This window comes from Coloeus monedula (assembly GCF_965178545.1).
Source record: "Coloeus monedula genome assembly, chromosome: 1".
NCBI classification, from domain to species: Eukaryota; Metazoa; Chordata; class Aves; order Passeriformes; family Corvidae; genus Coloeus; species Coloeus monedula.
The window spans coordinates 8,951,222-8,975,488 of NC_138781.1; the positions used below are offsets into that span (position 1 = coordinate 8,951,222).

Below are 24,267 nucleotides of genomic sequence, written 5' to 3' on the forward strand. Positions count from 1 at the left end.
TAAATTCAGTGAGGCATTTTGAGTTTTAAGAGGACTGAGTCACACATTGCTGGTGTTTGCACAACAATCAGGAGCTGAATGGAACTGTCCATTGTCCAGTAGCACTCACAGGTCTGTCAGGTAGGTCTCAGAAAACACAAAACCCCTTCCACAAAAGGATGTCCTTCTTTATACACACACATATATATGTGGGTATGTGTATATATGTATCTATATGGGGTTATTTGTAGGATCAGGATCTTAATGACGTGTCTAATTTTTTTAAAAAGGTCATAAAACCCCTGGGAAGTACAATGAAGAACAAGATACTATGTTCAACTACTGAGTTTAATACTACTACTACTAATAGTAGTAGTATTAGTAGTAATAATAATAGTAGTAATAATAATAATAATAGTAAAGTATGTCAAGGCAAACATTTCTTTTAGGACAAACCAGATTTTCATACCAATAAAACTAATAAAAAAAAGCATGAAGAAATGTTTTAAACTGAGTGTTTTAACATGCAAGTATATTAGATGAACAAATTAACTGATAGAGAAAACATACTAATCTCACTTTTGCGTAAATTATGATACATTTTATTCACATGGTATGTTTTTTTATATGTTGTCCAGTCAGTAACTGCCTGACTCTCCTGTTCAGTGAACAGCACACAAAATACAAGTTAGTTCTTCAGGTTGTGCATGTGCACGCACAGATACAGAGATACACACACAAAATCCTAAAGCAGCAAACTGCACTGATCTTCTTCCCATTTTTATATCATACATATTTCATTAAGCTTCATGCAGAGTGTCTTCTGATTTATGGTAATTGTCAACAAAAGCAAAAAATGCCGACAATTTTAACCCTGCAGTACTGAGGATTTAACTGGGATAAAATTAAAATGTTTGGGGGGGGGAAACCCCCACAACACCCTAAGCCACTGGGAGCTTGACCCTTGAGATGTTGTCAATTTTTTATTTTATTTTATTGTGTTTGTTGCCTGTAGAAGCAGATGCCAGCAGCAACATCTGATGTACCGGACACCTCCAGTGTTATCCCAGCATGCTCATGGCCTGGAGGACTTGGAGTAAGACTAATTTCCATATCAAACCCAATTTAGATGAAACATCTTGGTTAAAAAAAAAAAAAAAAAAAAAAAGCCAGTGCATCAATAGCCCCTTGATTAGATTTTCATCTCCTGAGCAGACAAATATGAATATTTATTACCATGAATGCAGATTTCCCCCTTTCCATTGCTCTGATCTTGAATATTACCCACTGCTAATTTTTATGAAAATTTGGGCAACATAATGTTTTCACATAAACTGACAGTTCTTGAGATAATCCCGTTATTGTTTGGTGGGAAATGACAGTTTCCGCTTATTCATGTGTTAACGAGGGATTAAATATTGTTTTTCATCACCATAATCTAAGATGGAATGGAAATTAAAATTCAAACATTGTGCATTAGCGGAGCTTTGAGGACCAGAATTTGTTTGCATTCACTTAGTAAAGATCTGTAAATTAACAGTTTAACAATCAAGTGAAATCCATATCATAAAACCAGCGCTGACATTTGTAAAATGAAGCCATTACTCTACCTACTAAAGGTAAAGAACCAGAGGGACAAACAGTTTGCAAAATGAAATCCCTTTGCGAGAGCAGAGTGCACCGTGAACTGTTGTCAGCCGCGGTGGTCCCTGGGCACTAATGGACTAGGTCACTTTGCTGTGGCACAGAGTCACGTCCCTTCTCCTAGTCACAGGTTCTGATACTCACATACTCGATATGCTCAGCTCACATTGAAAAATCCCTCTATGACAGATCCACAGCACTAAAAGCTGTCACACTGACCCAGGAGCTGTTTCCAGGCACGTGCTGTGCTCACGCCCTCCCCAGGTTTCAGCGTGCAGTACATAGACACATATAATTTACTGGAATGGGTATTTTGCTGGAGCTGCACTGTATCTACCAGTTCTCTCCTTCTCTATCAGTTATCTCCTCAATCCTTGTGCCTAATGTCCAGCAATGCAAATCAGAGATACCTGTAGGTTCCAAAGGGAACACAGAGACCTACTGGGGACATTCTGCAGCTCAGGAGCCACTTCGTTGTTGTTTCTACAGAAAATTTGAATTAGTAATTCAGCGAAGTATGTTTGCATTCTTATTAAAAAAGCCCCAACTTTTCCCTTTGATACCAGTCAAAGCACACACAGAACTAAAACTATGCTTAAGTCAAAGCAACTCAAACATCTGCCTTAAATAGATCTTAAAAACTACCTCATCAGGATAAATCTGATTAATGCAAAAAAGAAACAAAACTGAGCTCCAACAAACTAATTAATTAGGAGTCCTCATGTTTAGATTTAGAAACTTGTTAAAATCTTTTTGAAAAAAATATGCTATAATATGTATAACAGATAAAGCCTTGCATTCTGAAGGATGTTGAAGTGATGGACACTACAGCCATGTTGCCTTTAAGGGTGAAAACTTAGTGATGTACAAGTGCAAAATAGTTCTGAGAAGGATAAATAAGAATGTACTATCAGGCCCTCCCAGAAAGCAAAGATCGTAAGTTTTACTAAAGTACTTTAACCTTAGTACTAAAAAAACTAAAATAAATGACACAACAATTCTTTTAACCCACAGCTGAAGTTTTAATTCTATTAATCTTTAAATTAAACACGCCTTTACACCCGTGCTCCAAAGGTGACCACACTGAAACTGTCTGTTATGAATGGTCCCTGGCCTGGATCTTGCTTAGATGGAGAAGCAAACAGCCTGAAGAATCCTAACTGGCACAGGACACAATGCGAGTGACTGACAACAACTTAACAGTACAGAAAAATGTGGGACCATGACAGGCTCTGGGCCCTGCTCCTGTTTGTTTTACCAGCTCTGATGCAGCTATAGGGTCCCTGGTGTCAAGGATTCCTACAGGAAGGTTGGGTGTCTCACAGTTTGAATCTTAGAACCAGACCCTTATTTTCCTACGCTCACAGGCCCAGAGCAGAGGTCCTTCCATGTTGACCTGCATAGGAACATTTGCTGCCCAGGGTCTGCTAGAGAGAGGGCTGAGAGACTGGGATCTGCCACTTCTGCCTCTTCTTAAATAGTTAAATCTGTGTTTGAGACTGCTTGAAATCCACATGTTCCTGCCAGGATCAAGCTCCTGTTTGTGGAGATGGAAGAATCTGCCTTCTTTACGATTTCTGACCATCTCCATCCCTCAAACTTCAGACAGTTTAAGAGAATTTAATCTTAATCTGCTGCTTTCCCAGCTGACCCATTACACTACACAAGATTTTGTTTTCCTTTGAGTCATAATAACGTGGCTGCTGGTAGAAGGAGGCTGCTGAATTTCATGAATCAGTAAGATATCTAGCACAAACAATCATGTTCTCCTATTTAAAGATTCTTTATGAATACATTGAGTGCAGGCTGCCAAATCGTAGTTAGAGTGGATAATAACACTGATTCTTAAACAGAATTACCCTGCAGTTTGCTCTGTGTAGCCAGTGCTAGTATCTAAACCTCTTTTCTCTGCAGATTTATAATGGTTTGTAAAGGAAACTCTGCTTTAAAAACAATGGCATGACACAGCCTAAACCCAAGATAAATCCTTAAAACAAACACATGCTACTTTATAACCAGCACAGTGTTAAAAAAGACAAAAAGGAACAACACTGGTAAGATGCATAAGTTCCTGAAGCCACAAGGCAAACCGTATCTTGTTTCATTTTACATGATACTGAATAAAAATTGAATTGCTGTAGTTGCCATGGCAACTACCACATCACTTGGCACTTCTGCTCCTTTAAATCACACTGTGCTACTGTAAAGGAATTCATGAACCAATGTGACACTTGAATACTTGTGCTTTATATACTGTTTCAGGAGGAAAACATAAATCAACATAGACTGATAGTTGTCTCTGAAAATCAGGTTTGCTGTATTTTTCTTTACATTATAATCTCCTCATTTCCTTGTCGTGTTCTTTAAAAATTTGTAAAGAAGATGGAGGGCGTTGTCACAATCAGAGCACAAGAAAAGAAATTACTACTGACACATGATTTCCAAACTGAAGCTGTGACCTGTCATTCAGATGTCACAATACCTCTGCTGTGCAATATTCAAATCAAATACAGGGGATAAACATTGGAACTTTGCCCCTCCACAACCAGAGACGGTGTGATATGTGACAGAAGACAGTCTCAGGAGCATCCAGGCATCTCTTTAACTCTAAACTTAGCTGGAGCTTAAAAGGAATGTCTAACTATGTACTTAAAGCTAAGCATATTCTAAATGTTTGTAGATTTGGGGCCATGACTTATATTGTTTTAGTATGCTGTGTATATAACATGCAGTAACAGAAGATAGTTGACATAATAATGGGATAAAATGATACATGTTTCTGCTGCATATTTTTTGTTTTTAAACATTTAACACTTTTATTAACACACTGGATGCAATTTATTTGAAAAGCAGCCCTCTAGTGGGCTATGTACTGTAATGAATAGTTAATAAATAGCATTAACATTATCTCTAAATATTAGCTAAAATGCATTTTTCAAAAGCATACAAGGTCTTAAATAAATGAGCCATAGATCTTCATCATTGTCTTTGTGGAAATTTAATGTTCTGTTTAGCATTCCTCAAATTTCTTAAAGTGTTACTTCTAAATGCTACTGTGTGGCTAACTTCTGACTAGCATAACTTTAGTATTCATGTATACTTACAAACTGTAATAGTGAGATATTATTAACTGTTAGTAAAATTTCACATAAATAGTATGTTACTGGTAGAATTCTATGTATAATATAATCTATTAATTTTTAAGAGTTACAGCTTTAGAATGTGTAATTTGTGTGTGTGGGATAAGGTAAGTCTTTCTTATTATGCCTTCACCAAGAATATTTCTAGGATTGTACTCCTAAAATTTTTTTATTTAATGTTATTGCTCTTATTTCTATATACAGACTTAAAGTTACATGCCTTAAAGCAAAGAACTCCCCTGTGACCTGGTCCATGCCTTGCTCACAACAATGCATGTGGCTCCAAACACTGCCCCTCCTGGAAATGTTTGACTGCTCATCAACACAGCCACAGTGATCAGCAAAAGCCAACAGCAGGAGTGGTCTGTGGGAACTCCAATCCCAGATCTCACATAACAGGAAAAAATAAACTAGTTCATCTCTAACCCATGGGGTTTGTAAGAAAAATGCTGAAGTCAGGCACTGGGAAAAGCCCTCCCTGGTGTCCCCTGGTCTAAGAACACTTACCCTGCAGTGCAGAGGTGTCTGCCACCACATGTACCTGTGCCTGGCTTCAGCCTAATTAGTTCTGGTAAAAGAAGGGTGGGTTTCAGTGGAAGTTGAAAAATTTAGCTGTGTCTTGGGCTAAAACTTGAGTATTCGTACATGCACAGCTGCAGTTCCTACACCGTAGTCAGTCTCAGATCTATCTTACCTAAATGTTCTTGGGTACAGCATCCCTTCCAATCCTGGTACCCCTGGGCAATACCTGCTCCAGATCAGGAGCATTTGGATTGCCGATGTCACTGCAGCAGAGACAGCTGGAGTAGATCCCAGGCTAATCTGGTCTTTACAAGCCAAAAGCTAGCACTTAGCATTTTACCTAGTAGTCAAAAATCAGAAAAAAGGTTTACACCTTATTCTTCAACAGCTGAAAATTATTTTTTAAGTTCCACGCTCCAATTTTTTATGGATTTCCAATCCAATATCATTCTAGGTAAAATCTGGATATATAGACGTAAGTGACAAAATTTGGCAACATTAAGGAAGGTAGGAAGATAGAAACCTGACTCCTGCCTCAGAAGCTTGCACGTCACTGGAAAGTCTGTCCTCTAGCTTCACTAGAATTTTTAAATGCAGATTTCTTTATTGTAGTAACATCTCTTTATGCAGCATCAACATAATTCTACACCTATCAAAATATCTATAAATGAGAATATCCTGAAACATGTCAAAATACCACTGCTCTATTTTAGAACATCTAGAGGTATGGTGAAGCATTCATTTTGCATATATTTTGGGTTATTTCCATTTGTTTTAGAAAACGGCTCTAATTTTTATGTCTGCCATATGAGAGCCATGATTCAAATCTTAAAAATGAAGTTATGATTCCAGTGATGACTTTCTTCTCTGCATTCCTACTGGGAAATCGAAAGAGTTAATTTAATACAACTTATCCTGAAGTGAGTGCTGTTTTGTCAGTTCAAGACAGGAACAGTGCCACCCCCTCGGCTTGTTACAGGCCTTATTCATCGATTATTCAAATCACAGACTCATACTCCAAAACCTGATTACACTTTCTTGGGCCACTGGAGAGCCTGACTTGTTATTCTGAAACTGTGGTTGAAAACAAATTTCAGCCAAAAGCTGAATAAACATTTATCCATGTCACAGTAATTCTGGTCACAGTCAAACTCAGTATGGAATTGAACTTAAAAATACTGTGCTCCTATATTAATTCAAAAGTGCTTATGTGAAGAGATAGAAGTAGTTAAGTTCCTAAAGGATGCTGAAGGGATACCTGACATGGTGACTGCTGTGCAGGGCTGTGGCTCATGGTGTCTGCTGAGCTCCCTTGGGCTGGAGAGAAGCTCCTGGGTATGAGTCCAGTTGGAATAATGTTTGTGTGGGACTGGGGCTTTCACCCTTGCTAAATCCTGAACTCAGGAGGAGTCAGGTGGAGCCATGCAGCTGCTAAGGAGGCTTTCCCTCCACCTGAGACAAAATGCTGTCCCCAAGATCTTGCAGGAGTGCTCAGCCATGCAGAGCAACAAGTTCAACTCAAGTAGTGGTTAACATCAAGCTGGGACAGAGGAGAACAGAGTTCTGGGTCCTGTTTAAATGCTTTTTAGCTCTTTAATTTTTTATATGAGTATTGTGTCTTTCATGTTATTATGCAAATAGACATCTAAATAACACAACACATGCATTCATTCCCTCATAGACACTCAGCTATAGGAAGTCCTTGAACACCTGAAGATGACCTCAGGACTTCAGAGATTTATTTCATGTGTAGGAGATCAAAAGAAAATACCTCAAAGCTTCATTGTATCTGAATAAACAAGAAGGTGTGAAACGCTCTTGATGGATTTGTGTGGCACAAACATACATGACAACGAGGCCAACAAATCTCACATGGATACTATAGAGGAGTTCTACAACTTTTTTTAGTTTTAGTTTTTTCCAGCTCCTGCTGTAGGTGCTGGAAAACTGCAAATAAAAAGAAAGATCTTGGCAAATATAATTCCAGAGATAGTCAGCACTACAGCAATGCACAGATCCTCAAGATTACAAACTCTGCACTGGTTCTATCTACAGCAGAGTTATTCTGGTTTTCTGATATAAAAGCCTTCTTGCAAACAAGATAAGTGTCAAAATAATTCTCATTTTAAGAGTGATACACATCATATCAAACTCTTATCTAACTCTCTGGATCATTTTACTGTTGAATAATCTGTTGCAAATGTTAGACATGGAGGTGGATGTACTGTGGAAGTACCAGGAAAGGTCTGTTCTACAATGGCCTGAAAGAAGCTCTGCTTGCCCACAGTCCAGACAGGGCTTTGCACGTTATCATCCAAACCTTCCCATGAAACGTACAGAACTTTTAAGCCAACACCCTGAAACATGAGCAGCTTCTGAAGTTGCAGCTTAAGAACTCATTTTTAATCCTGCTAAAGCAGAGCCTACCCTACGCTGACACAATGCAGCTAACCTCAGGCCTAGCTGAAAGAATCACAAGCTGTGGAAATCTTTTACGTGACATAAAAATGATGAACTGCATTGCAGCTGTGGTAGACTCCAGACCCATGTTGTTAATGACTATACAGCACATGTTTATGCAGTGACATAAAAGCAATTCATCAGCCCTCCCTGGACTTGACTGAATGGCTCAGTAAGCTTGGTGTGAATTTTATAATCTGTTGTTGCTCTTGAAATGTTTTTCTTGAGATAGAGGAAAGAAAGAGAGAGATTGAGGAGCTCTGAGAAGCATTTCTCATCTCCACAGAGGAAGGGACAGATTCTTTCTAGCACACCCAAGGCCTGGAAAGTCACTAGTGTCCACACATTCCTTCCTGAGGCACAAATGCTGCTATCATAGATCGACACCTAAAACAGATTCCACTGTCCAGAGCCACATACGAATTATTGCTGAGCTTAGGAGAGCTCCTGCATTTGTTTAAACAGCAGCTCCATATGCCACTAGCATCTAGGCTATATTTCTCTTGAGGTATTTCAGATATGAAAATTGCCTTGCAAAATCAATCCTTTTTATTTTACAGGCCTTCAAGTGAAGATTATATATCCATTAACTTTGTCATGCATCTCACCTGCTGTCCAAACAAAAAGGTCATTTCTCATTTTCTACTAAAGTTTTTCTAAGTACTTTTGATTTGAGCATCTTGACTTTGATTTACTGTTACCATTACATAAAATTCCATTCCTAATTCCAGTGTGAAGTAAAAGGAATCGTTATTCATCAAGAAGCTCCTTCATTATCTTTAAATACGTTCTTTCTATTATTTCAATAATAATTATTCACCAGGTTGAATAAAACATAGACTGCAAAACAAGATTATCATAGTTAAACTTAACCTGAAATAGCCTGAATCTGATACTGTAACAACAGAGAAACAGCTTGGTTACAGCACCCCTTTATTTTATGTGTATGTGAGACTACAGAAATGTATTCATTATGTACACAATCGTATCTGATAAGACTTAGAAAGGGGAATGTACACAGCTGGGAGAATTCACATCCAACAAAATATATAAGCATCTGAATAAATGTTCTTCCATTACCTTACTGGTCCAAACCACTTGGTTCTTTCTCTGCTGATCACCCTCTTTCAGATACAACCTGGAATATATTTAGGCCAAAATGTCTGGTTCCCTTGGGTTAACCAGTTTTTACTTTTTGCCTTTTAATAATACATATCTGGTAGAGTGTAAAGCACAAACTTCTGTCAAAGTCTTCATTAACCCAAGTAGTATCAGTAGTTTTTTTATAAAAAGTTATGATAGCCTAAATATATGGAAGGTGAGTTCTGCAGTGACTTTTCCTAAACCAAACACATGAATCAGACTGGTGAGGTCTCTAGTCTAAGAACTCTTCAATTTTTCCAGCTCTGTTAGCTGGTCTTAGAATCCAGGAAGTCCTTGAGGTTACAGCTCAAGCATATCCTTAGACAACCATGGTTACAGCAACCCTATTGCTACAATGTGGATTTATGATACTTTAGCAGGTGAAAACTTCCTGCATTTCAACTATCCAAAAGGGAATTCTTTCTCCATTGACCACATATAATACAAAACTTAATTTAGCAGTAAGCATCTGAAGTGGGCTTTTATTCTTTAGCTGACTTTGAAGCAGACTGGAATCCATTCAATGACTGGAACTGGACAAAATACATGGAGGTATTTCATCAGCATGGATGAGTCCCATTGGGTAAAATTATACTGAGTCTGGCTGCCATAGCCTGTACCCCAATCCTGGTTCTGTTATTTAACAGAAACCAGGGGCTGCAGATAGCACAACCACAAACTTCAGCCTGGCCTGAGGTCAGGACACAGCCTGAGGTGCACACACATGCCCCAGGATACACTTCCCACTTTCTGAGGTTATGTACCAGTAAGAAACATTCCTAGATAAATCAGTCACGGAGAGATGACGGCTTTCATTTTCTTATGATTTCACCTCTGTTTGTTTCCAAGTTCTTTCATGTTTGGCCCTAAGCATCACAGCAAGCCTCAGTGTTACTACCTCTTTGGGACAAAGCCTTTCAATAATGTGAACGAAGTTGCACAGTGAACCTCAGAAAATTTGTCAAGTTAATTCTTAGGCATGAACTGATAAAAATCAAAAATAAAAACCCCAAAAATCAGTAAAGAAAGAAAACAACCTATTCCTTCAGTATATTAGAAGTTAGTAATTCATTATTTTAAATACTGAGAATAATGCAATCATGAAAAAAAGGCATTTTCCTAGCCCTGCGAGCATTCACCACTAGCAAAATTACTTAAATGAAAAGGAAAAAAGAGATAACTGTGTACACAAAATTAGTACGAGAATTAGCAATCAACTGTAGTTCATACAAGGTTCTTAGCAGATAGCATCATGTTTATTAATAAATGATGAACTGCTTAGTGGAGTTTTCGCTTAGCGATATCACTATAATAACAGACACATGTTTTATTTATGTTTCAAGTTACATCCAAAATAAGCGAGACATTCACTGTCAGATTCTCTCTAATATCTGAAGACTCTTTACCCCAAATTTAAACTTCCACTGATCTAGATGAGAGAGCACTCCATCAAAATCAAGGGGAATAACATGACGACTTCAGTTGCTGTGCTCATCTTTGGGGATTTTTTTCCTGTGATACAACAAAGCAAAAAACTGCATTTCTTAAAGCTGGCTGCACTTTCTCATACGGATGGTATTTTTTTTTTCTCTATGGGATACAGTGCTATTTGTGCAGCAGATTGTATTTTGACAGATGCAACTGTATCCTAAAAAGGCCCTTAGCACTATCAGACTGGTAGCTCACAAACCTTCATGAGCTCCAGAATTTCTTAAAAAAATCCCAACAATTAAAATGTTTTTGAGAATGTAAAATGCCTGAAAACCACTTACCTCCCCCACACCAGTCTGCAGAATTTTCAGTCCAGTTGTTTTTTCAAGCTTCTCTTTGTTTATGGCTGTAAAGAAGAATTAAGATTGAGTTAAAGGAAAGCTGGAAAATGTATGATTTTACAGCATTTGCAACCAACCTTCTTTCCTTCATCAATACATTCATGACAGTTCCCACCTATTCCATCTATGGAGTATCTTTCCCTGAGAGCAACTCTGCTAGTCATTTTTTCGAATGCATATTTATGCTATTAATTGCTCATTATTGTGCGAAAAAGAAAGCCAAGCTAATTCTATTTTACACAGTATTAAACACATTTAACATAGATACACAATTTGTTTGGAAAGTTCTCTTCTGTGGGTACTTCCTTGCATTGAAGAGCAGAGCAGTACTTTACCATTTGAACAGCAATGCCACTGTGTAGGACTTTTCACAACAGATACAGACTCTTATCTCACAGGTAAAATAAAGAGTTTATTTCACACCACCAGGATGCAATGCAAAATTTTATTATTTTTTTAAGTTAGTTTTTTCTTATTTACCAGCATCTATATCACTAAAAGCATTAAAACCTGAAATAAAGCAACCCAGCATAAAACTTTTAAATAAAGGTAATAATAACTAAGACTACAACCGTACTTGCAACCCAAACATGCCCAGGGCATGAGCTTGAGCACAGTTGTACAATTGCCCATGCTCTTAAACCTATGGTCTGATCTGATTTTGGCCTGTGACTGTTAGAAGCCTCAATGAAACAGTGCTCAACCACGATTATGGGAACAGCACAAGGATGAGATTATTCCTAGCTGGGTGTATGGGTAACGCCATCCCAAATGGGATGGGAAGACTTTAACCTTCTAGATGCAAACTGTGTCAGTTGGACTCGTGGCCAAAACCCAGACACCTGGCTTGATTTATTTATGAGGAGAAATGAAGCTCTGCATCCTTGTTAACCTCTCCTTCCCTTAGCTGCCTGTTTGCTGTGTAATCCAAGTGAATCATCTGGGTTCTCTCTGCTGTCCTTGGAAAGGGATGCACATTTAATATGGTGAGTCATCCCACACATCTTACACATATCTGCAGGCACCTACCTCTTTGATTACAGACAAAATTTGATAGATGCAGCTTCTCAATTTTGGTTGCCTAAAGCAAACCTTCCAATCAGAAAGTTCAAGAAGTGCTAGGACATACTGCACACTGTAAATTTACATGAAAATACTTAAAGGAATTAACATTTTTTTTTTATTTGTGAAAAATACTCTTTAATTGTTGCTATTTGAAACATTCAAAACAGTTGAGACTGCAGCAGACACTTCTCAGAAGATTATTGTGAACTGATATTGAGTTTGTCCAAAGTACAACACAAATGACTCACATTTATTCCAGAGGTAACATCAGATCATTAGGCTCCATCTCACCTCTTATGAAAAGATTTTTGTGAGAGTTTTTACATGCAAGGACTCAAGAAGTTATACCTCTAGCAATTCTAATACAGAAAAATTTTTCTGATTGCCTTCAGCAAGGGGTGAATATTGCCCTCAATTTAAACGAAGAAGAAAGCTCTGTACAGCTTTTAGACCCAGACACCTTCACTTTTGCATCTCTTTAATATGCCACTGATACAGAGAGGAACATGGAGTCCCAAGCTAAGAAAGCTGAAATGCATGTTTTGCTGGATGACAACCTAAAACCTGCACGCCACACTCACATACTTAACACCTGTGCCATGCTTTACACATTCACAAGCATATTTATTCCACCCAGAGCCAAAGGGACCATGTGAAGGAGAGTTGATTGAAACATGAGATTTGAGACAACGCTTTGCAGTGCTGTACATCTTGTGCAGTGAATCTTTTCAAAGATATGCCATACTACCACACTGACCACCTCCTACCCAACAAACACATTAAAAGTAGACTTCTATGAAGTGCAAAAATGTAGATTTATAAAATGAAAAAGTTCCACAGCCTCCTTCAAAGAAACTGAATGGTCCAACAAATGATTCTTTAGCAGCTCAGGATAAAGAAAACTGCACAGCAGAGTAGCTGCAAAATAAATGGCTATAAGTAAACAACAAAGCTCAAATCCCACTGTGTAATTTCTTACCACATGAACAGTTAATAGAAAATATTTGGTCTGCTGAATTGCTGAATTTTATAATTACTATTACTTATTTGACCTCCTTTTCATAGGTTTCCTGCAGACATTAATTATTGAAGCTCTGATATTAAAAAACAACAACAAAAAAGGTTTACGTAATACCTCTGCTTTCCCCCTTGATATTGGCTAAAACAAAAAGGACAGGTCTGACAGCCATGCTAACACAAACCCTGCCAAAATTAGGAGGCATGAAGGCACGAGGTGTTATTGATTAAATCATAACCAGAAAATGGTCAAGCCCAGGCACTGTCAGATTGTGGAGAGAGACACAGCCGACAGTCTCCAGCGTGCTCACTCCCAGCATGTACAGGAGAGTATTTTAGCTAACCTTGAACTCCACAAGCTGCTCAGGAAGGTCAAGAAATTCTGTCAAAAATGGTGCTGCAGCTGAAGCTGCAACTACATATCAAGCAACTGCTTCAAGCTGTGGAATGGTGAATACAACCACTTAACCTTTTCTATGCAGAACTATAATGAAGAATCTAAACCAATATGACACAGTCAATATAGATAGATGGAAGAAGTGGTGGGAAAATATATTCAGATATTAAGAACATTAAGAACATTAATTCTCTGAAAACTGGCCCAAAATTTTGAAAGTCTTTTAGTGTACTACCTGCTCACTTTCATTCAAATACAAGTAGACAGAAGCTGATGTTCTGTTGCAAATTTTATGAAAGTGGAAATTGCATGGTATATTGCATATTTCATCAAAGGTCTTTTTTTTACAGTTTAAAGTCCTCTATTACTACTGTTTGATGACAAACTCAACAGCAAAGAGGCATAATAAAAACAGCTATTAAAAAAGAAGGGAAAAATACCCCAACAAAATCCCCCTCAAACCAGTTAGCAACATATAAATCCATTTTCTAATCTTCCATTGAAACAAAAACAGCTTCCAAACACACAAAAAGGGAGGCCTTTAAATTAAATTCACTAGATGAAGGATATGCAAATTACCTGAAGAAGCGGAGACCTATAATGTTCTCAAAATTCTGCAATAGCCTATTTAATTAGTATTTTAATTTATCAGAATAATTCTTTGCACTTGACAATTTATGCAGTATTCCAGATAATTAAGCACGTAGCTACAGTGGAATAATTTTGCCTACTCTCTGTATACCAGTTATTTTAACCTGAAAGAATATGTGGAAGTCTCTTCTGTCATCTAAATTACAATGGGGACAACTTAATGGCTTTGCTCTATTAGAGAGCATGATGAGAGTGCTACTGAGTGTTTAAGGGTAGAGATTGTCACTGCTCAGTCTTCACTAACCTGAGGGAGGTCTGATGTGTTTTCTGAGGGCAAATGTTTATTTCCTTTAGCAAAGTCATCTGTCAGTGGCCCAGTCAGGAATTGGAGTGTGTAGGTTTGACAGGTTTAACCTCAGAGTCCATCAGTTATTAGACGAAGCAAGTTATGGAGGGCTCTGAGCAGACCTTCAGTCTCATTACTGCTCTTCTGGAAGAAGGTTTCCTGCCAAGCACAACTGTACCCTCTGGCTGACTCATGGGAGCACACACTGGCACGAATGAGGCAAAGGGAAATGGGGAGAGGGTTTCAGCAGGAGGCCTCAGTTTGTCTCTCAGGCTGCTGCAGGATTTACCTGCCCCAAAGAAGAAACCATCCTTAAATATGCAAAGATTTTCTGGGATGATAGCATCATTCACAAGGAAACCTTGGGGTTTTGCTGTGTATCTGACTTAGTGTGTGTTGTATTTAATTAAATGTAAGGAAAAAAGTACTTATAGGCTTATGATTCTCCTGAGCTCTATTACCTGCCCATTTTAGAATGAGCCAGTCATGCTCTAGACTTGCTCTATTTATTGACCTCCAGTCAATAAATTGAGGGCAACTAATTCAGATTTACTGTAGTCTGTCAGATGAATCCTACAACCATTGTTTTTTTCCCATCAGCTTGTTGCAAAGCTCCTTTCAAAGACCAACATTTAGAATAATTTCATTTATTTTCCTCCCTGAGGAAAGAAAAGAGAAAAGGAGGAAGGGAACTCCAGAGAGATGGTGCTTATTACAGTTTTTAGCTTTTTAACAAGTATCTCTAAGACAAGCAGAAGTTACATCTCTTTACATCAAGTTAAACTTTTCTTTCTCCTCCCCTACAAAGGACCCCCTCAAGATTTGGAAAGCTTCTTCATAGCATGGTTTAGAAAGAATGCCTTTCTCTTTGGCAGGGCCGTGCACTGTGCCATGCATATACACAGCAAGTCAAAGGCACAACATGGAATATTCAAAACACATCAGCTCAGAACAAAAACGACCAACTCAAGTGGCCAGATAAAGTGGGAAGAAGGGTGCCTGCACTAAAGTTTAAAATGCAATTAGTGAGGAACAAGTACAGAAGCTGCAGGCAGAAGGTATTTTGTCCTCCAATCTTTACAGAGTGATGGCATGAGATAGGTGCTTCATGTGTAATTTCTACGTAACTGGCAGCCAGGCTTGGAATGGAAATGATTGCAGAGAAGTCAAAGCCACATTGCTGTGCTAGCAACAGCCTGCTAAATACTATGTCATATTCAATTTTCAAGTCATTTTTCAAATGATTTTAATTAGATATTGTTTCAATCTCCTGTGCATTAATTTAATTTCAGATATCAACATTTCAGCTTTCAATCTGTTCAGATGCAGTACCTTGCTGCCTGGAGTAATTTAAAATATTGTTTGCATCTCCAGCAATTTTGAGAGCACACATTCTTTACAACCTGCTCTAGCCAATAAAACCAGCAGATGGAAATTCAGACCATGCTCACCACTCCCTGTGCACCTTTGCGTTCTCACAGATTTTGGTACGAGGCAGCTAAACCTCCATGCGCACAATCAAGGAATTTTCCACCTATGTTTGTCTATAATTCTGTTCAAAAAATATACGCAAAATGCCTTTTTCTGGGAAATAGCAACACGGCATGTTCCTGTAAGAGGGAAACTGGGCCATGCTTGAATAACTGTTAAGAGCTGCATATTTTTTAAACTTACTCACTGAAACAATGTCACTCTTTCCACTCTAAACCATCTACCTCTTAAACCCATGCCCAGGTAATATTCAAGGATAGAGCAGCAATGACTTTATAAAGCAGGACCTCAGGTACTTCTGTCTTTGCATATATTAAACACATTCTGTCTGCATGACTGCTTGCATTGATTTATTTCCATTTATTCAATAAATAACTGCTCAATTTTATGTCTTCCTCTAACTTTCCTTTAAAATGAGCACACTACTATTCTAAAATCTGGTATTTAAATTGTGGTAAAGGAGTTTGGGATATATGAAATGACATTTTTTTATTTCTCTGAAGCTTTTTTGCTTCATGGTGGGATCTATCTCTACAAACTTTGCTGTCTCAACTAAGAAATCAGTAAAATTCCCTGCCTTGTCAAGAGAAGTAACAGATATCACCAGAGATTTACTTATCCCATCCTGAGATCAGTATAGTTTATTTATGGCATATATATATAAAAATAGGCCTGGAAAGACCTGCTGTATCAACCAATCCTATTTTTTTTCCCTACAGGCATTCCCTTGTAAGAAACACATGTACACAAGTTCTAAAATACTTCAGCAGCAAAACATTTCAATAGACAATGCTATGGCTACAGAGAGGGATTTCTGAGGTGTGGTGTGAGGATGATTCTGTTTCTGAAGTATGAACAAACCCAGTCTACATGAATTAGAACTATAGAAATGAAAAACCTTTATTCTAAGTAATTATTTTTGGCAGAGCTTCAGGAACCCATTATGAAAAATATTCTCTTAAATAATATGATCAGATTGGTGTCCATCAAAAAAAGAGTTTTGAGGAATAGCAAAAATAACCATGCTCTGGATATGCATACTTTGTTGTAAGTTGTATGTATGTATACATGTGTGTATATACGTGTATATATGTATATATATGTTGTTATATGTTGTATATGCTTTAGAAACACAAAATATATTTCAATGAATGCTTAACAGAGACAATTTTTAACATTATTGACCATTTTAACATTGACAATTCAATGCTGCACGTTACTTGACAGAGTGCAGTGCAAGTATGTATAACAACTTGCTTGCATACTTAAAACACTTATCCATTATTTATAGCAAAAGTTGTACCAATTCAGCCAGTGTTAGCAGAAAATGAAAAAAAGAAGAAGTGTCATTCCACTTTTCACATCATAATTTGTTCACATAAATATTCCTTGACAAGTTTCAGCTCTGAACAGAAAATTCAGATGAAACAACCTGCAGGATGTCAAGCTGAAACTGGAGCAGAGCACAGTCAGGTAGACCAAGGTGCTGTGACTACCAGTGCAGTGCTTCTCTGCAGAGTTATTTCTGGGATGATTGCTAATGTCTACATCAACTATTAATTGTCCTTTTTGAAGTCCCCCTTAGCTTAACATTAAAGTTCACCATCATATGTCCAACCTTCAAGATTTAAAAGTCAGAAAGATTCGTGGTCCCAGGGCATGGGTGGGCAAGAAAGACCACCTGGACCTTTCTCAGCTCTTCCCATGCAGGTCACTTTTGGCCTCCTCACCTTCACCACACAGTGAAAAGCAACAGTCCATAAGCTTAAGGCTACAGCTTCTTTCCTTTTAAACAGACAAGTTTTTGGAATAACAGTATAAAAGAACAGGTTTTCTGCCTTGTTTTATTTGTAGTCAAGAATTCAACAGATTGCTTTAATTTTCTTGGGCAGAAAATACTACCAAAAAAAAAAAATTAAAAAAAAAATCAAACAGATAATAGCAGTATCTCAGCTTTTCAAGAGTAGCTAATATTCTAGTTTTGTATCTCCTTTTTCCTTCTATTTGAATAGTCCCTCCCTCCATATAACTAATTTTGATCTCTCAGGATATCCATTGCATTTTCTCATTGTGTTTAATTATTTTTAAATAAGCAGAAAGAACCACCAAAACATGCAGAGGTTGTCACTTATGGTTGTAGCTTTGTAGAAATTCAGAAAACTCTGTTATCTGGAACTTAACTGATCTTGTGTGGTTTCTTTAGAATAGATGATGTGCTACTGGGGCAAGTGAAAGGACTAAACCATCTTTCCAGAAGTCTACAAGATACTTTTTCTAGAGTTTCCATTATTTTTTAACACAAAGAAATGGGAGGACTCAGGAAAAGAAATCCAAGAATAGTTGTTTCACTTTTAAAGAAGCAATCCACTCCTCCCTAGGGTGTCCCTGGAAAGTACACCGACCCTCTTTCATACTATAATACATAATATTTAAAATACCCATAGTAGCATCTAATTATTAATCCTCATCTTTGTTATGCTCTACTTTTTCGGCATTCTCCTCCTTGCCCCATTTTGAGTCTCAGCCTGAAACAGTACGAAACTTATGAGTTATTCTTCCACTTATTTAAAATCTGTCAAAATCTTTGGATGGACACTGCAGTGTATTTGCACTGGTTTATGAAAAATTTAACAGACACTACCACTAATTCTCAGCATGCCAAATTTTATTTTTAATAAATACAAATTCAAGAACTGTCATTTTTTTTCCCAGTCATTTCCTCAGTTAATAAAACAGCACCCTGTAGGTTCATTTCTTTAATGATCCAAAACACAACTTCGAGACATGTTATTTGTTATTCATCTACGACTACACTTAATGTCATCCTCGTGGCACAAATGTAACAAGACTGAGTCACAAAAACATTAGCAATATTTCAACTGACTGGCTCACTAAATCATGAATAGCACAGCTAATGCACAAGGTCACTCACTAACAAAATCTATTTGCTGTGCCTCAGAATAAAATGAAAATATTTATTACCAAGGGTGCCACTAGTAACAAGAGTCACAATAAAGCTTTCAGGTGAGAGTGAATAGGAACAATGTTAACTTGCCCATCATTTCTCACAACAGTTTTTCATAATTCTGCTTTAATGAACATTCTGAAGGCTACTTGACTAGCTTTAAAAAAATTTCTTGAAAATCAGCAAGAATGGAAGAACCCTTAATATTTCAGAAATACAGGCCAAATATTAAGACTATAAACTTTAATCATGTAATAAAAACCCATTATGTTTATCCTTGGATGGGTGAAGTGCAAAATAAGGAAGATAAATGCTTGCCTACAGAGATAACTGTGTCCTAAATGCATTTACAGGATTTGAATCTGTGTCTGCAGGTATGCACATTCAATGGGAAGGAGGAGAAGGATGTAGTAGGAAAGATCTGAGTGTGTGAAGGATGGCAACTTTGCGGTACTCAAAATATTATGATTATTACAACCTCACCTACAAACACTTTTCATGGCCAGAATCACTGTGCCAAAGGCACTATGCAAACCTAAAAGATGGTTCCTGTGCAAAAGAGCTTATATCTACCAAATGAGTGGAGACAGTAGTAGGCTACAGAGGGGTAGAGATAACAAGGAATGGATATTAGGCAAGAGAACAGCAGAATGCCAAAGCTGCATCCATCCACACAACATTCTTTCTCTTATTTTTTGGCATGGGAAGTGATGCATTCAGCTAAGCCTTATAAATCCTTTAAAAGCTGCAGTACTTTCACCATTTCACTGTTGGGGGACAGAAGAGACTTACTGGCATGGGTTTAAAATAAGGAGAAATGGCAGGAAAGGACACTGATCAGTCTCCCAGAAGTTCTGGAAGCAAAGGCAAAGCTTTCCCTTTCTGTGAATGGTGTGATGGAGAGGTCTCTCCTATGTGGTAGATTTCACCGAGTGCTCATCGGCACGAGTTTCTGCTGGCACCATCCCTCCTCTAACAATGCTATGGAAACATTTTTTAGGACATCCCTTCAAAGTGTAGAAAAGGCTATCTGAGCTGTGCCACTCAAACGTGGTGACAGTTCCATCTGAGCAGGTTATAAATCTGATTATAAATCTCTCATTGGGCAAAATGCTGTTCTGTGTCCCAGATCTCTGTGTGCTTTGCGTGAGAAACCTACATCCCAAAAGAAAAGTGTTTTGTCATGCTGTGTTTTTAAAAAGAAATCATAAGGAAACTGCAGAAATATTCAAACTAAAGAAGACAGATGAATTGACAAGGAGAGGCTATGGACCAACGCTGTGAATCAGGAGTCTGCACCACTGGTAAAAGTGTTCACTGTCCATCAAAATGCCAGCTTCACCCTCTTGTGAGTAGCCCCTTATCCTTTGTACTTTCAAAATGCGCATCATTAGCAAAAAATCTGCTATTTAAACTAGTTAAGCCTACTTGGTAAACTTTGACTGACATGGTTTAGAGTGACCACAGGAGCAGTTCCACCAGCAGCCACACGACAGCAGTAACCTCTCTCAAGGGTATGATAAGGTCTTTCATTGGCACTGATACATTGAAGAGAGGACATTGGCCCACAGCCTTTATGAGGCTGTCACACTTGTATGGATTATGCAATTTAACACATAGGAATCATTACTGCATACAGTTTTCGAGAAATGTAAATGAAATGCCTATCTGCTTTATGCATACATGGGCACAGGTCACTATTAGAGTGCCAGCAATTTCAAGTAATTTCTGCATGCTATTTTCAGAAAAAATTAGCACAATAGTGTCCTGATGGGGTGCAAATCTATAGGAGAGTTAAAAGCTCAGTGAAACATTTTCTGACTTCTGTCTGACTGCTGTGTTTGTCAGGCAGACACTCTCCTACCAAGACAGGCTGTAAAGTACTCCTAAGACTGTGAATAAAGCCATGCTCTCCCCTCCCTGACACTGTGGCCATAGCACAGGTTTGTTTCCAGGGTTTCCCCTTCATGGAAATACATGGAATCTAGCCTTAAAAGAAATATTTGCTACTAAAAAAGAAAGGTGGCTATTGCGAGCACAGTATAGCTAATGACTTCCTCAGGAAATAATTTTGTGAGAAAGTGGTTTGCATATTTCCTGACCCTCTTGCTTTTGTAGACTGCTGGATCCGTGACTGATTTCTAAAGGAGAGGATGCAGTTGTGAAGGTCTTTTAAAGTTCCTTTATATATCTAGATCACCTATATCTATATTATACCCCAGACCCTTTATAAATACCTACAATAATTTACAGATACACACATAACATGCATGTGTCAATATAAGATGCCTGCATATAGTTTATTCCACACTCTACTCTTCAAAAAGGAATACGGAACAGTAGCATAAACATAAATTAAGTATGAGGTATACATCTCCGCCAATCAAGATTAATGTATATTATTATGCCTTGACCCCTTCTTAATGTTCCATTTTACCATGTTTCTAAAATATTTATACCATACAGGGTGTTAAATTATAGCAATTAAGACCATAGTATGGTTTTATTAATATTTCATCAAGAATGTTTCATAATTTGAATTTCCCTGGTGCCCTTCTGTTGCTTTGCTGAACACTGGGGATGAAGGGCATTTCTGTCTTGTTCTTCTTCATCATTGCAGAACTTTACCAGCATTCTGCTTTATTTAGCCAGATGCAGAGTTTTGCAGCTACTGCCTTTTTACCTGGTGACTGACTCATGTAACAGTTTAAGGTTCATCATGGCCAGTTCTGCATCTCCAACAAAATAAAGGCATCAGCAAACCAGAGATGGTCCCTAGAAGGGCCACTAAAGGGACTGGAACATGAATTCAAGGAGTAGCTGAGACTGATGGGTTTGTTCAGCCAGGGGAAGAGAAGTCTAAATGGTAATTTAACTGCTGCTGGCAGTTAAATTTCTTCACAAGAAACTGTATGGTTTCATCCAACATTTCTGAAGTATTGAGAAACCCTTCCTTGAAACAGGTACTACATGTTTTTTATGAGGAAAGGCTGCTGTCCTCAAAAGTACCATCATGTGTCAGATCTGGGATCAGCAAAGCACTTTTATTTCTGGATCAGTTTGTTCTTATGCAGCCAAGCACTTTAAGACATGTTCAGCTGATGAATCACAACCCAAAAGCACTGGACTGAAGAAGAGAAAGTGAAAAATTTGGGAAAGCTCAAAACCAACTAATATTTGGGGCATGCAAATCTTCATGGTCATCACAGCAGACATGAACTAGGTTATGGCAGCAAAACTGGAGACATTGCAAGGATTAAAAATTGGAACATTATGTGAATAGTGAAAAAAATAAAAGGAAAGTTGTTTTAGAGAAAAGGAAGGTCTCTTCTTGAAGCAGTGTAATATCACTGCCTAAACAGCAGGTGGTAAAAGGACACCAATGTGTGTCTGCCAATGTATAAGGCAGACAGAGACCAAAGGAGAGAAGAGAGAGAGATGGACCCATGGAAACAGAGTGGGATCAGGGTAAAGACAAACCAACTCAGGACATCAGATTAGGTTTGGCTACTTCCTACATTTTACAGTCTGTAACTCATAGGTGGTTTCCTAATGCAGTTTTAGATATCTGAAAATCAGGCATTTACTTAAAGTTTCTTTTGTTCTTCCCTTATGGCTGATAGAGAGACGCACTTCCCGAGAGCACTTCATCCTCTCTGAGAAAGACATAATTCACATACAATGTCACCATCCATTTGATGTGCAACCACAATACCCCAAAAGCAGCTGGGGGTTGAAGCAAAGACTCCAGGAACTGATTTTCATGATATAGAAGTAGGTAGGTAGGAAGGGGGATATCAAATTAATGAGTAGAAAATCAACATGGAAAGAAGGGGAAGTCCCTGTTAACCACAGGCTTAGTCACCCAGACTATAAAAAAAATGGTAACATTTCAGAGTGGCGTTTTCCTATGATTCTGAAAGTGCAGTTTCAAATGCAAAAGTGATTTTGGATTTTCTCCTAAAAATAAATCAGTATCTTTTCCTCCATTCTTATTTTTTTAGAATTTTATACGATCTAGAATATAACATGGTAGTGAGTAATACCAATATAGAGCAATAAAATTGACCTAGAAAAATTCAAAGTGAGAGAACAGAAGACTTAAAATGACAGTTGTAAAATATTTCATTAATTTTAAAATATCGAGAATGGTTTTTACTAAGTACAGACTACAGCATATTATTTTTGTTTTCTGAATTATTAAATTACTTTTTAGTACTGAAATTATGTTACAAAATACTTTAATATATGGATTATTTCATCTAGTACTCTCAGCCTGTTTTCAAACTAATTGAATGTTAAAGTTTTTTGTATTTCTACCAGGGATTAAAAAAAAAAAAAAAAAAAGGCAGCATTATGTGTATTACAAGAATCAATTTTGATTGGTAAGATGTACAAAAAAACTTCCTACCCCATAAAATTTGCTGAACAGACAAAGTTGACAAATTATCGGGAGGAACAAATTCCTCCAGGGTTATCCTGAAAGGATTTGCTTGTTGTGGGAATCATATAAATGGAGGCCCCAGCAAAAGAGCAGTTCTCTATATTAAATTGTCACATAGAAGGAAGGCTGGATGCTCCTTCAGGTAACATTGTGCCAAATATAAAAAATGAGCAATTTCAAGCAATTAGTTGCACCAAAGGTTGAATGAGAAGCTGAATGTCCTGCTACAAGTGGGGCTAGGAAGGAGAAAGGAGGGTTGTTTTTTCAGGTGTAGGATGGGTGAGGAGATGAAGGCAAGATAATTAACAGGTTGCTGAATCTCTTGTTTTTGGTGGCTAACTTAATTAGATGTTCTGTAATTTTATATCTGGATAATTCCTTGGGTCAAGTTAGAAAAGCAAATCCTACAAAAACTCATCTTTAATGGATAAAACCACCAAGGTCCTGTAAATACAGATAAATGCAGGATGGAATTATATGTAAGGTGTATGTGTTTTGTGTGTATGATGTATGGTGCTGCAATAGGACTTGCATATATTTGAATATTCATTAGATCTTCAATATCTTGTGAAACAAAATGCAATAAAGGAAGAAAGAGAAACAGAGATAACAGGGAGAAGATGCATCTCTTTCATTTCCCTAATTTCACAGTGTATAATGATCTACCCATTTATTTGCTTATTTAAAAGTATCAACAAGCTGTTTGGTATTATAAATTACATTAAATAATAAACATTAATAATGCATTATATTCTTGAATCAATTACCATCTTTAAATGAAATCCAAATATAATAATACTTAAATAATTATTAATATAAAATTAACTTTTAAATATAGCACTGTATTACTTGGTGGGAATTATATTAATAGTTAGACTACTTTAAGGACATAAGCCTATCTAATTAAATTAAAGGCACTGCTGACAATTCATTAAAAGGAATCAGAATACACCATCTATTTGGTAATTGCAACATATAAATATAATTCCATTATTATATAGATCATACTACAGCATCTACCTCATTATTTTAAACTGCCACACTATTACATGTGCAATTTTACTCTGTACTTAAAATACACTGTGCTACACTTTAAAATTATTTCAACAGCATTAGTGCTAAAGGAAAACAGCAGTTTTATAAAGCCTTATGCATCGGAAGGGGAAAGCACTCAGCATATCTAAATATGTTTTCTATGCACAGTTTGAACTCCAGTTGTTCAAAGTGAAGT

The 24,267-nt window shown here is 37.4% G+C and overlaps 1 protein-coding gene across 1 annotated transcript in view; it reads right to left on the bottom strand.

Moving 5' to 3' along the window:
* PTPRN2 (protein tyrosine phosphatase receptor type N2) overlaps positions 1–24,267 on the bottom strand; it is a gene marked incomplete at both ends in the record, with an annotated part of 647,832 nt that overhangs the window by 224,493 nt on the left and 399,072 nt on the right. The window contains one exon of the mRNA XM_082298956.1: positions 10,661–10,725. Within this exon, the coding sequence (XP_082155082.1) occupies positions 10,661–10,725 (65 nt within the window). The remainder of the gene's footprint in view (positions 1–10,660; positions 10,726–24,267) is intronic.